The 13561-nt window shown below is 40.8% G+C and overlaps 1 protein-coding gene across 14 annotated transcripts in view; it reads left to right on the top strand.

Moving 5' to 3' along the window:
• Positions 1-2799: 2799 nt before the first annotated feature.
• The window catches only part of fbrsl1 (fibrosin-like 1), a 228217-nt gene continuing 217455 nt past the window's right edge, over positions 2800-13561 (top strand). For 11 of the 14 annotated variants that reach the window (XM_079483068.1, XM_079483065.1, XM_079483069.1 and 8 more), the window contains exon 1: positions 2801-3948. In XM_079483068.1, coding sequence (XP_079339194.1) covers positions 3676-3948 — 273 coding nt within the window. In that variant the 5' untranslated portion in view covers positions 2801-3675. Of the gene's footprint in view, positions 3949-13561 lie in introns of all 14 variants that reach the window. The other 3 variants (XM_079483064.1, XM_079483063.1, XM_079483061.1) reach the window with 1 other exon arrangement.

The raw sequence follows: 13561 nt of genomic DNA, 5'->3' as shown, positions 1-13561 counted from the left end.
CTGCGGCGCTTTGCAGAGGATAGAAGAGAAACAGCCCTGAAACCCGACGGCTGTACAGAGGGACAGAATTCCTCTTTGTGATGTACAGCCGGTGAAGAATAACGTTCTGAAGTTGTATAGGACAATCTTTCGCTTCCATGGGTTTGTACTTTACTTTGAATGATAAAGGGACAGTTCAGCAAAATATGAACGTTCTGTCATCATTTACTCACAGTCTTGTCATTTCTAACCTGTATGACATTCTTGAACACAAACAACCAAACAACATTTGCCCTCATTGAACAGAAACTTTTCTGTTGACATTACATTACATACTGTAACTGCAATAATGTACTGTCTACATTTCTGTCTGGCTTTCACAGTCTGTCTCTGTGTCTTTTCATCTACAGTATTTATCATGCATACAGTGTCTTTATATGCCTGTAGGGCATCTGCATTATGTGTCTTTGGTGTGTGTACAGTATGTCTCTCGAGCCGTGAATCATGTGAGAGAATATTGCTCCTCCCTGTTCTCAGGTTTTCTTAAGAGGCAATTACAGGGGCTCTCTAAAGAGAGTGGGATGGCCATCGTGTTTTGACATATACTCCTTAAGCATCTCCGTGGATGAAATGCTCTAACCATTAAGTCATCAACATCTGTGCCAACTCTGATTTCAGGCTCCAGCTTGCTAGATCATTATCAAGAAAAATACAATTGGTTATCACAGGAAAGCACTTGACAGTCTGTTTCAGGGATAAGCATCAGTGTGTTCTGCGGAATCAATCAAAAGCTCAGGTGAGTTAAATTTGTCCACACTTCATGGAGGGATCTACTGTATAGGCTCTGCCAAAGGCTTATTGATTCATGTTGATATCTTCAAAGAAAAGCTGAACTAACATAACATGGTCTGTCGGGGTGTTAGTTTTGCTTGGTGGGACGGGGAGGGAAAAATCAATAGAACTCATTTCAAAATTCCTGCAAAAACATCCAGCCGGCCCTTCGACTGATCCTGATTATGTGACTTTACTGAGGTGAGTGAAAAAAGCAGCAAAGGTGTTTGGAAAGAGATGTGTTATCTTTTTAAATTAGAAGGGATGCAGGTCAAAGGAAAATAGAGAGAGAGAGAGAGAGAGAGGGGAGGGATGAAAGGAAAAAACTAGCTGTTATGTTTACTTTGACATTTATATTTGTGCATCACATTTCATTTCTATGACTAATTCAATTTAAAGTGATGCATTCAATAAAATTGGAGTCAGTTTCAGACGCCTGCCGATCATTTCCACCACGGTTTTATTGAAATAGAAACAATCTCACGTCCATTACGCTTTCCTCAATTATAATGATACATATCTTGGACACCCACAGCGGTTTCCAAACCCCGCTGACACTCTCCATTGCCCATTTATCCACTTCAATCCAGCAGAGTTTGACCTTTGCTAGTGTGACCAAACAAATTTAGATCAGTTACAACTCAGTCATGAGATGTGCGACTGTACGACTGAGATGGATGGATGGGTAGATACTTTGTGTGCATGTGTGTTCGGATGTGTGTTTTCTCTAGAGGACAGATGTTCACTTGCTGCCTCAAGGCAACCTCTTGGTGAGTAAGAGCCTAACTGCAGACATAAAGCTGAATTATTATAAGGAAAAGTGAGCTAAGACCCAGACTGCGGTTGTGAAGAAACACAGCGACCTGTTGCAGATGCTGTATGACATAACGCAGCCTTAAACGCCGTTGTTTCGAGCAGTTGCGAATGAACAGCTTGCAAATCTGTATTATGATGATGACACTAAAGACCCGGCAAGCGGTTTTGTTTGTTACCGCAAGTGCAATCTGGCGCTGGCTGACTACATGTCTGCAATCATCTAATATGCATTTGTGCATGATTCCTAAAAATATACATCGACCCAAATGTTATCTGTCAAAAGAGCATGACGTTAGCAGTTGTCTATTTGGAATAATTTGAGGGTTTTAGCTTGTAACGTATGCACATTTGAAAAGTAATGTCTACGGTTTTCCTCATCTCATAGAAAACCTGATTTGCTTTCTTTTGTGGAACACGAAGGGAAATATGGAAGAATTAAAACTATTGTTTTCGTCATGCAAAGAAAGTGAACCGTATGATTTTGAAGCAACATTAGGGTTAGCAAACAATGAGAGATTTTAGTTTTTAGGGGGCCTATCTGTAACGCTTCAAAATACGATTCGTAATAATAAGAGGTTGTGTGACTGTAGAGCGCTGCAGACCGGCGGTAACTCCTGTTGTTACTGTAATGCTTTCCCTGCAGGCTGTGGGTGGTAAGTGTGGCTTGAAGGGGCTCATGAGTTTCTTCCTTTGAGCTTTGTGTCCACAATCCTAAACTAAGTCAATGTGACGAATGAGTCGTGTACAGACACGCAATTCATCACAACTCACCGGTTTTCTAAATATAATGACATATCATGAAAAAGCTTTAGAGTAAGAAACTGAGATCATGAACTTGCATAATGAAGAGAAAGGATTTATATAGTGGACTGCCCTTCAGGCAACTAGGTTAAAGATCTAAAGTGGACCAAAAAGTTGATGGAGAGGATGCACACACACCAAGCGTTCAGTGGTATAATGGGCAGAGGGTTTACAGTAGACTGCCGTGAGAAAAAGCGAAGGCATTGAAGCAGCTTCGGATGCGCATTTGGCCGCTGACAGCTCACTAGCCGCGCGTCTGTCCACCCGCAGATCACAGACAACACCCCGTCGGTCCGCACACCACCGTGTCAATGACATGCCACGGAAAAATAAGTTCCCCGGCATAAAACAAACCAGCTCACTTCCTCTGGCAATCGCAGAAGTGGCGGAAGTACGTCAGTTCGCCAGACGCGTTTACAGTTCACGGTGCGATCTGCGATGAGCAAGAAAGGAGGCGAGAGGAGATCTGAATCATCCCACTGTCTCTTTAAAGCCACTTAGCGAAGCTTTGCCCGTTCTGAAAAAAGACGCCGACGTCTTCCCCGTACGCCGCAGCGCGCGCGCACGCACGAGCAGCGTTCAGGAATGGATACGTTCAACTCACTCCGCGCTGGATAAGAAACTCTTTTCCTTTTTCATTTCGGCGGATCTCGCGTTGTGGAATCGCTTCGGAAATAGCAGCGCTTCCAGGTTGACGAGGACTGTGTTGTCCGCGTTGTGTCGGAATGGTTTAATGGTGTCTCTTCACGCGTATCTGCTGATGAAACTTGTCAACTGCGTGCATTACCGAATTGTTTGTCAAACACGCGGATATTTTCCGGATCCTTATTTTGGTTTTTGTCACGTTGGCTCGCGCATCGGGTGGAAAAAGCAGGGCCAGCGACATGATTCCAGCGCGCCGTCTGCGGCATGCAGACATTGATGTTGTTTTATACGCTTGCAACAAAGTTGCAGCGTGAGTGCAATTCACACCACTGTCATTAAACAGCCATTTTGCACCTGTTTAAACGAAGCGGATCGCGTAACGCTGTGTTTCGACACGGGCTTGGATTATAGTCGCCTCGACCTGCATGGATCAGTTGAACATTTGTTTATCATATTACGGAGCTTTACGTCCAAGGTCACGCTGTAAATTGTTTACCTATTGTTCACAGGCGCACATATCTATGGGTGTGTTTTATTGATTTGTTGGGAATCGATTGGGTTTACGTAATCGAGTGTGCTTTTTCCTTCGAGGAGCGTTTTAAAATGGAAGGGAAAGTAAAGCAGAGTCGCAGATCCCGGTCGCAGCGGGAGAGGGGACGGAAACGGGAGGCGGACGCCGGGGAAGCCCGCAATCGGAGCCCCTCGTCTGGTTCCGAACAAGAGAGAAGTCCCGGTAAAAACGCAGCTCCGCGTTCGGCATCCTCGAGCAGAGCCCAGCGACCCCCCAGACGGAAGAGACGCGAATCTAGTTCCCAAGAGGAGGATATTATTGATGGATTTGCCATAGCCAGTTTCGTCAGTTTGGACCGTCTCGAGGTAAGACGCCGCGTTTCAATATTCCAAACACGTCCGACCGTCTAACGCCGACGTGTAGGAAGTTTTTACTTTATTGTTGTTTACCTTCAAGGGCCGCGAACGGATGACCTAACGGCTCGCGAGGGCGTTAAACAGGTGTTGCGTGTTGTCACAATATGTCATTCCAGACATTCCAACGCCTTGGAAGATTCAGACGTAGCGCTACTGTCCGTCATGACGTAATTGTGGATGTTTGAATGACGTTGTGAATGGTCGCTTCTAGGAACACACCGTGTCATTCTGAAGACTCTTGTTTACTAAGTCAAGTTTGTGTGTCACTCAAGAAATGAGTCATGACAAATCGTTGAGTTTGTGGTGTTTTATGGTTTTTGAGGTTAGCTCTCTTGCACGGCTTAAAACTGTTGTCGACACATCTTTGGCTACTTTGAGTTGTCATTTACTGTTAATACTGCTTTGGCTGCCTATACAGTATATAGATTACAGTACAGCTGAGTTCCTTTAAGTGACGGAAAGGAAAATGATCGTGCTGTGTACGTGGGCTGCAATTGTTGTTTGACAACCAGACGGAAGGGATAATAGTTTCATCATGTGGTGGGCCTAAAGCCATTTGTGCTAATAGAAAGGGCTAGTGAATGACAGCTACGTAGATGTGTTATGTAAACAGCCACGAAGAAGGGGAGGGCGTCATTGGTTAAAGTACTTGTCAATGTGTTTGTGTGGGTACGTGACTGTAAATCCAGGCAGAAACGCAGGGAGATAAGTTGTCATAAAACTTGAGATCCAATGTTTTATTGAATGTGGGCTATGTAAACAGCAACGAATGAAGAAGGGGTTTGGCCAGTAAGTATTTGCCATGGGGTTTGTGTGGGACCATTCGTAATAAATAGCAGTAACTGCAAATCGGAGCTGAGTCACACAAACACACTGAAATGTACAACTTCTTGATTTTATAGAACATGTATGCGTCAGGTTTTGTATAACCGCTGGCTTGATCTCTCACGCTCAACAGTAGCTTGACTGCAAGCCGAGCTGTTACGTGTAGTTTAGCCCTGATAATAGCATTGACTATTTACTCATATATCAGATTCTGCTTACTGTTGACTTGCTTACATTGTGGTAAGCGGGAGATTATTTTTGACAACAAAGACTGATGATCTGGGCCCGGGAGACCACAGTTCAGAAGATGCACAGATCTCATTTGAGTAGTTCAGAGTACAAACAATCTCTCCATGACAGTACAGTGCCAGGCTGAATCCAGTTATGAAAATCATTTATGAAAATAATTTTGCATACTCTGTAATGTAAGCGGATAGAATAACTACAGCGGATTTGAATAACAAGTTGGTTCGAAAAGTAAATATTTCATATGTGGCAAAGGTCTTAACAGCATGCTGTGGACTCGAGAAGTTTGTGCCAAGTGAACTTGAAGTGAGAAATATTAGTACTATTCACTTTACATATATGTTCTATATTACATTGTTTAAAATCCTAAAGGATTCTGTTTGCAGATTTAAATGAGATTTTTAAACGCATGTAGATTCAGACTTTTGAACAGCACAAAAAATGTTTAGAAGATGCTTTTGATGGGCTTATTCTTTTGAGAATCCACCCACATAAGCGCCGTAATGTAGGTCGTTGCAGATGGATGCAGCTTTCTTTGAACTTTTACTTTTATTTGCACGTCTAATGAACAGTTAAGCGAGCAAATCTTTCCTCTTCCCGGCAAAGATGCATTTCTTTAAATCTTAATTATTTGCTACTGAATTAGCTTACCTTTATAAATGAAACTTCGGGGGTGAAGCGGTGATTTAAATGTCAGCCGTGATGTGGTGTGGCGGAGCCGTACTGAAGCTTTGATATGTATTTTAGAAAAATTACATAATGCCTTGCGGCTCTCCGAGTCCCTCTGTGTAATGAAGTATTTAATTGATAAAAATCTTGCAGTTATTTCCCCCTCATGAGGCAGAGGAGGTGTGCGTGTGGGGTTGTAGCTTTAGGACGTAAATCCTCTTTGCTGTGCATGTTGATACTTATGGTTTACATTTTTTGTGGGTTTGATATATATTATGCTGGAATCGTGGTTGCATAATGGTACGTGAATGCATTTCAGAGGTTATTGTTTTTCCAAAAATTACAGTGATCCTACTTTGGCATGTTCTCATTTTTAATTTTAGCTCATTATACATAGCTTTGAGCCAAAATGCAGAAACTCTTTTTATTCCGTCCCAAATTTGTTTAAATTGTAGCTATGCCGACCTGATACTGAAGGAGAGGCTGATGATGTCATAGTAGAAGCCAAGTCATTTTGAGGAAGTGCCTTCAAAAAATACGCCTGGGATGTGTCTGGTCAGGTGGTTTGGAGGTCGAGGGTGATGTTGAAAAGCTCTACCGTATTATGTTCATATTCCATGCGTTTATTTTTTCTTTATTCATTTACTGTCACAGTAAGATAATCGCTCCACCAGCTGGTGTCCACACTTGCACATTAGCTGCTTTAAAGGCGTCTCATCTATTGATAACCCCTCTAAATATACCCCGCCTATTGAGTCTCCTAGACTGCAGGAGATACGGTGGGCGTCTAACGGAGATTTGGAATTGGGACGTGACCTCCCCACACCGTCCCTTTCTGAAAGAGAGAGCGAGTAAATGTCTGAGATTAAGAGAGTGACACTAAGTGAAAGATAATGAGCACTTTGGGCCTAAACGGCATTTAAAAGATTTCTTCGAAGTCGTGAAGTTGTGCTGTATTACTCTCTTTGACATCAATCGACACGATGTTCAGCAAAAGTCTATGAGCGCTATACAATAAACATTTCCCCGTTCGGCCCCGTTTCGCACCTTTTTCCAATTCGCTTGATTTTCCACTTGTACTATTTTCCAGCAATTTCGTTTGTTTTATGAAGCACCAGCTGGCAGAGAGGAGCGTTTCAGTAGAGACAAAAAACGGCCGACTAGCGTTAGTGCTCCTCTGAAAATTGCAATAAAAATAATGGAGGAAGAAATTGAGAGAAGCCATAAGTGGCTCATTAAGTAATAGAGTGTTTTCTTTTTAAACAGGCAGACATTCTCCAGTCCCTCCAAGTCCAATGCAATGAAAACGATTACCGTTAAACGCCTGCATTGTGATTTTTTTTTGACTTGTGTGTCTTTCCTTTTGACGCCCTACGAGCGCTTGCCGTCACCGCGTGCTTGTTTCCGACATGTATAAGCCTGTTTTGACTTTCATTTTCAGGGCTTCTGGGTTTTCTGTGTTGCGGTTGTGGTTTTGCTGTTCGTTTCTGGGCGAGGTTTTGAATCATTGTACATACTCGACAAACTACATTTATTCAGTTGACAAACCTGTTTGTCAGGCAGCTAAATATTTTTTGATAGCACTAATGTTTTGGAGAAAAGCATCTGAAACACGTGGTGATCTGTTATCTTTAGCTAAGATACGATTTAGCACATTTCACTATGTGTCATTATTGCAAATGATTTTCAGAAACTATGTGGTTACATTAAATATGACCTTATAGGCAAATATTTATATTTAACTCTGCAATTATGTGTAAATTCACAAAAGATTTGGGTATAAAATACAGTGTTTTGGTTTGATGTGTTTGAAGCACATTTACCTTGTAACTTAATTTATACATTTACAATAAGCGTGCATGTCGGGAAGTGTTCTGACACTGTGATATGTTGTGCCTCTGTGTGTGTCTTTGAGCATGTTTTCTTTATAAATGACGCTTGCTGTGAAAGCAATTAGCGTAACAGTTGTCGACAAGCTCCTGCTCTGAACGTGAGATAGCTGCCTCGGCTCCACGGGGAAAAGACTTTATGGTCTGACTGATACTAACAATAATTGCTGAGAGTGCTGTTCCCACATTGAAATAAGATATGGAGATGGAAGAGGTTCTCAGAACCCTTGCTTTCACTCTCACACACACACTCCCTCGCTCTCTCCTCTCTAATATATCCCACTGTAAACACAGGACATTCAGCTGTCAATGGCCATTTGTCACAGCAAGTTTCTTTGGTAAAGAGGCTTTTTGCACCTTTGATGAAAAATACAATGTTACGAAAGAGGCGTTTTAAAGTATGAAATACTCTAATAATGTAATTTATTTTCTTTTTGAATGATGCGCATTGTTCATGACAAGGTGCTGAGGTCGCAGGTTAGCAGGTGCTAAACTATTTTTTATTTAACAGATATGTTTGTGTATACAGAAATTACTCTCTAATAATTAACAGCAAATAATGTAATGATTAAAAGAGTTATGTCTGGCCACAATCCAGACGTCTATTGTTGTCAAGTGCATTTAATGAAACCAATTGTTTTATTTGCAGTACAACCTGCCAGATTGTGTCAGACCACTGCATTCTCCACAACCTAGCCACCCTTTGAGAAGTTGTTAGGTATGCACAGAAATTAAAATTCTTGGCCCAAACTGAATGAAAATGAAACACTTGGCCGAAAGCCGAACACCAATCCTTTCGTATTTCTTTTATTTATTTAGCGAATTTTTCACTATTGCATAAACTGAATGTTCAAAATGTGCTTTTTATATTTTGTTTGGCTTTTCCATATAATTCAATATAACCAGCAAATAAGCTAGCAAGTAAGATCGGGTAACACTCGCATTTTTTTCCAATCTCATATTAACCTTGAGTACCCATACAGTAGTATTGAATACGTTGTATCTTTGAGTACTTAGTTTCATTATTTCCGGAAAAAGACGAGCTGCTGGAGGCGGGGAGGGATGATGGAACTACAGCTTGAGCACACAATACATCATCGCAATAATCCCTTCGTGGTTTTTAAATGATGCTCATATGCACCGATTGCCAACAAAACACAGACATATGACTACGTTTTGATTTACCGCGTGCAGTTCAGGTCCGGCATCTTTTAGCACTGGGACGCCATCTATCAGTTTCAAACAATCTCTAAAAACAGCATTATATCCACGGTTTATATAACATCCATCACTGAATTGCAGCGAACAAACAAACACACATTAACTTCTCTCACTATCGCAAGAGTAACGAGCCACAGCTGCAGGTAAATCTTGATAAGCGGGTCTTCCTATCGCTCGTCGGTTTGCAAGTGGGTGGGCTATTTCTTTCTCCTTGCTGTCGGTCTGCTTTTCCAAGAGAATTGCCCAATAAAAGGAATATGATCTCTGATCCAGACTTATAAGAAACTTTCCGGAACAAGTTGGAGTGCTGGGGGAGTATATCAAGCACAGAAATACTATGTCATATGTCCAAGTAGTTTTTGAACAAGTTTGCCATGTTAAGCATGAGAAGTCAGAATGCATGAAATAGCATGTTAGCCGACCTTTAAAATAAAACATTGAGCCCCCTCCCTTCTTGAATAGCCATAGTAGGCTTTTAACTGACTGCTGAAAGAATGTACTGTGACCTGTACTCCTACAACAAACCACTTCAAGTGTCATTCAACATTATAAGCTCAAAATATGAATAAACGAATACTGTTTGATTATTATTGGCTACACTGCAAAATGATTTATAGAAAAAAACATCCATGTCTGACTGAACCATTTCAGCTCACGTCTCTCCTCCAATCTCACAAATAGCTGACAAAAGCTGACTGTTCTCTCAGAAGGTGCGCTTGTGGCTGCTGGCCAGGATGCACAAAACATACAGTACTTTGATAAGTTGTTTAGTACGGGGAACTGTGTGCACACAACCACTGTAGGATGTCAAAGGGTGTCGCGAGCGGCGGGGCTACTCTCAGACCGCCCGCTTTAGTCTGAAGGACCGGTAAAGAAGCTTTCATTCAGAAAAGTACTCTGGCACAGCAAGTTCTGTGCTTTCTCTGACATTTAAAAATGCTCCACATACACTGCCAACATGTTTGCTGCATTAGCACTCGTCCCAACTCGTAGCATGTTAAAATCAATATTTTCAAAGTACCTGGATGGTCCATTGTTTCATGGAATAATTTGAAGTCAGATCCAAATTACCCACAACTCACCATGAGAGGGCCGAGTTTAATTACGCCACGCTGCATTAGAAAAATGTAATAAGTGATGATTCACTGAATTTATCTATAGTGTACTGTAGACATTTCGTAGGAAATTTCATTTATTTTTCAATTTTCAGTTTTATTTATATTGCGGCTTTACATACATCATAATAAAAAATGGCATAAAAATAATACTAAGGGAAAGATTAAAGAATATGTACGGTATTAAGATACATGGTACTATATCAGCAGTCTCCCAGTGAGTAAGCGAGTGGCAACGGTGACAAGGAACCAAAACTCCACTATAGATCTATGTGTGTATATATGACCTTGGGAAAGGCCAGACTCAACCGGGAGTTCCAGTTCTCCTCTGGCATATTAAAATAGCACTGCTGCAACTACAGAGAGAAGAATTACTGTAAACTGTGAGAATCATTTGAAATAGTTCGTCAAAAGAGGAAAGAACTAGATGGGATAGAAAAAACATATTTTTAGGTCTGTCTAATATAATTCTGGTTCTGGATGTTGTGGCGGTTGGATGTTGTCATCAGATAGAAATAGTAAAAATAGAAATAATAAATTAATAAGCCAAACTACTTAAATGCAAATAAGTACAACTATTTTGATGCGTGGGACTTCATAATCACAATTTCGTCTAGGCAACTACGGCAATTTACATTTTATGTCAGAGCATGCAAACTTAAACATTGCTACACACTAAAATGTTTATTCTTTCACAAAAAAACAATACATACTTTTATCACATAGTATAAGTAGGTAACCAATAATATTGGTTTATAAAACAGTGAAACCATCATGTACAATATTGTAACCTTTACAGAATTAACCTTGACAGGTCGTGTGTTAGCATCGAAAAGGTCATGAAGAGGTTATTCTCATTCCCATTGGATCTGATTACTTGTGTAAACGTGTGCTTCTAATCCGAGCGGACACGCTGGATAATTTATGCACACGGCTTATTTGCATGGTACGATGCCCTTTCTCCATCCCTCTAGAACATGTGTTGAGTGCTCAAACGACACCGAATAAAGCAGCATCGGCATCATTAAACAGAAGTTGAGAATTCACGCCGCTATTTCAACACAGACACTAATAATTCAAGAGCAGTAGCTCAAGATTGTTTGGCTAAACACCGCTTATTAGAAAACACACAGCAGAGGTGCAGCACGAGCTCTTCACTTCAAAGTCGCTGGAGTGTTGAAACGTACAGACGCTGCTCTGCTTGAGAAGTCACAGTTGCCAACCTCTCTCTGTATTCTAGCTCACAGCTTAATGACTTCCTGCCAGGGCTAAAGTATGCGCTCACTTCATAAATCCCCCCCTATTTTCGGCCCTAACCTCCCCTCTCACGCACCGCTCCAGGTGCTGATGAAACCGTTCCCCTTCTGCATAATCATATTTCCTCTAACATGAGCCAAAAACAGTCAGAGAGCCAGAACCGCTTCTCTCCGGAATGTTCTGCAGCACTTTTCTCTCGTGGTCCTTGCGCTTTTTAAATGGCTCGATGGGAGACCAGTAGTCACATTTACTGAATTGGTATTGGTGTAGTGGCACAGTTTTGGTTTAGCGAGCGTAGGGACCTGGGTTCTGCGACTTAGTTATTTTTTGGAAAGAAACATTGTGATTTGAATTTGACAGCCAGTGATGGGCATTCAAAAGTCAAGCATGTTTTGTTGACATAAGGAAAATGGCATGATTTTTTACTTTATTTTAGACCAGCGCTTCCGAAAAATATCCAACCATACAAATATATGTAGATTTGTGGCATGATTCTTATGTAGCCATTAGAAATATCAAACCGTGTTAAAAAGCAACGTTTTAGTGCATTGTTTTAGTTTAGTTGTTCGTATGAATTAAAACAATGTGAACCGTACAAACATGCACAATTAAAAGACAACTGGAATACTGAAGCCACTTCCCTAACCCCACCCCATACCTAAAGTCACTGCATAAGCAAATCATAAAATGTGCAAATAAGTTATGTGCGTAAGAAATCATCCAAGGGAATCACCATGTAAAATAGTTTAGAAATTCCTGAGGGATTTTAGTCCTGTGTTCTAGTGCAGTGTTGCATGTGTCTGTCTACTGGACACCAGATGTGCACAGTCACCCGTCCTACATTTGTCATGTTTATTCCTGTCTTCAATTAAATTATTCCCAACAAGGTGTGAAAATAATGTACTCCTACTAACAAACTTCTGCCTGTAATATCAAAGCCTGATGTTTCTCATTTCTGGCCTGCAAATGTAAATAACTAGCCATTTTACCAGATTGTTTTACTTTTCTTAAATGTCCACATAAATATGAAATGGTATATTGTTATTTTTGCAGCTTGCACTTATTTTATTATTGAAAATACCTGAGGTGTCGTCTCTGTACAGTCGCTCTGTGGTTAGTGAACGTTCTGAGGTGTTGTGCAGCTTTTATGCTTGCAGTGTATTCAAACTGTTGTGACATGATGCGCAACATTTGTCATAGACAAGTCGGGAAGTTTTACATTCGAGACCGTTGCCTTGGAAATTTGCGTCCTAGAGCGTTCAACAGCAATCCCTTGGGTCTGAAATCGACATTGTAGAACATGGTGATTTGTGTTTCAGAACACTGTTATTGTCACATACTCCAGGAATCTCTACATTGAGATGGGTGTCTTGGAAATAGTAAGAAGTGTATTTTTATATTCACTCGAAATGCCATCAAGTGCTATAGAGAATGTTTTTACTGTGGTAAAATGGTATTTTGTTGGGGAGATACTGTTACTGTAGGTTGATGATGTGGGTTTCAGACTGAGCAATGCCCTCACCGTCTGAGTGCATTGAGGCTGGAAATAGCGCGCACACACATACTGCCACTGCACTTGAGTGACACTACACTGGAACTCAAAGCAAACCGCACCACTCTGTCAAGGTGAGGGGGGGGGCAGTTGTGCTTCCTGACTGCTGTCAGTTTTGACTGGATTCCAGTTGTTACTGGAAAATTGTCTCTTTCAGGCAGATGTTGCGAGTCTGCCGAGGGGATCTAGCAGTGATGGATGCTGCACTGTCACACCGCATGACTAAAACATCCCTCATTATGTGCCTGATGTCAGGCTCCTCTGACTCCGAGACATATTTTCCCGGGATGTGCTGCTTTTAATTCCTTGAGGAATTCTATTTATTTGGTGGAAGACAGAGTCGTTTTGATTTTATCTGAGATTTTATCAATCTTATCATTTCTTTCGCCATGGGAGCTGAAACACAATAGGTTGTTTTTTGATACTGTACCTTGAATGTGTACTGTGTCAGGTTGCTCCGTTATGATTGGCTATTGCTGTGTTGAATGAGTAAAAACATCTCAGTCTCAGTATGCTGTTTTGGGATTTGGAGAATGTTGTGAAATAGAGGTGTCACAATATATCCAACTGTCTAAACCATGATATTGTGAATACACACATAATAATAAATAATAATTTAAAGTTGCAAATAATTAAGTGCCTTGAGATTTATCAAAAAATATTTTATTTTATTTATAATAATATTATTAATAGAATTTTTTCATTCATTTAAAGAAATACCAGTATTTAATAATCATTTAAATTCATTAATTCAAATTTGTAAACACATTTTACATATACATTATATA

This window comes from Barbatula barbatula (assembly GCF_947034865.1).
Source record: "Barbatula barbatula genome assembly, chromosome: 2".
Taxonomy (NCBI): Eukaryota; Metazoa; Chordata; class Actinopteri; order Cypriniformes; family Nemacheilidae; genus Barbatula; species Barbatula barbatula.
This window is presented reverse-complemented; position numbering and strand designations above follow the sequence as displayed.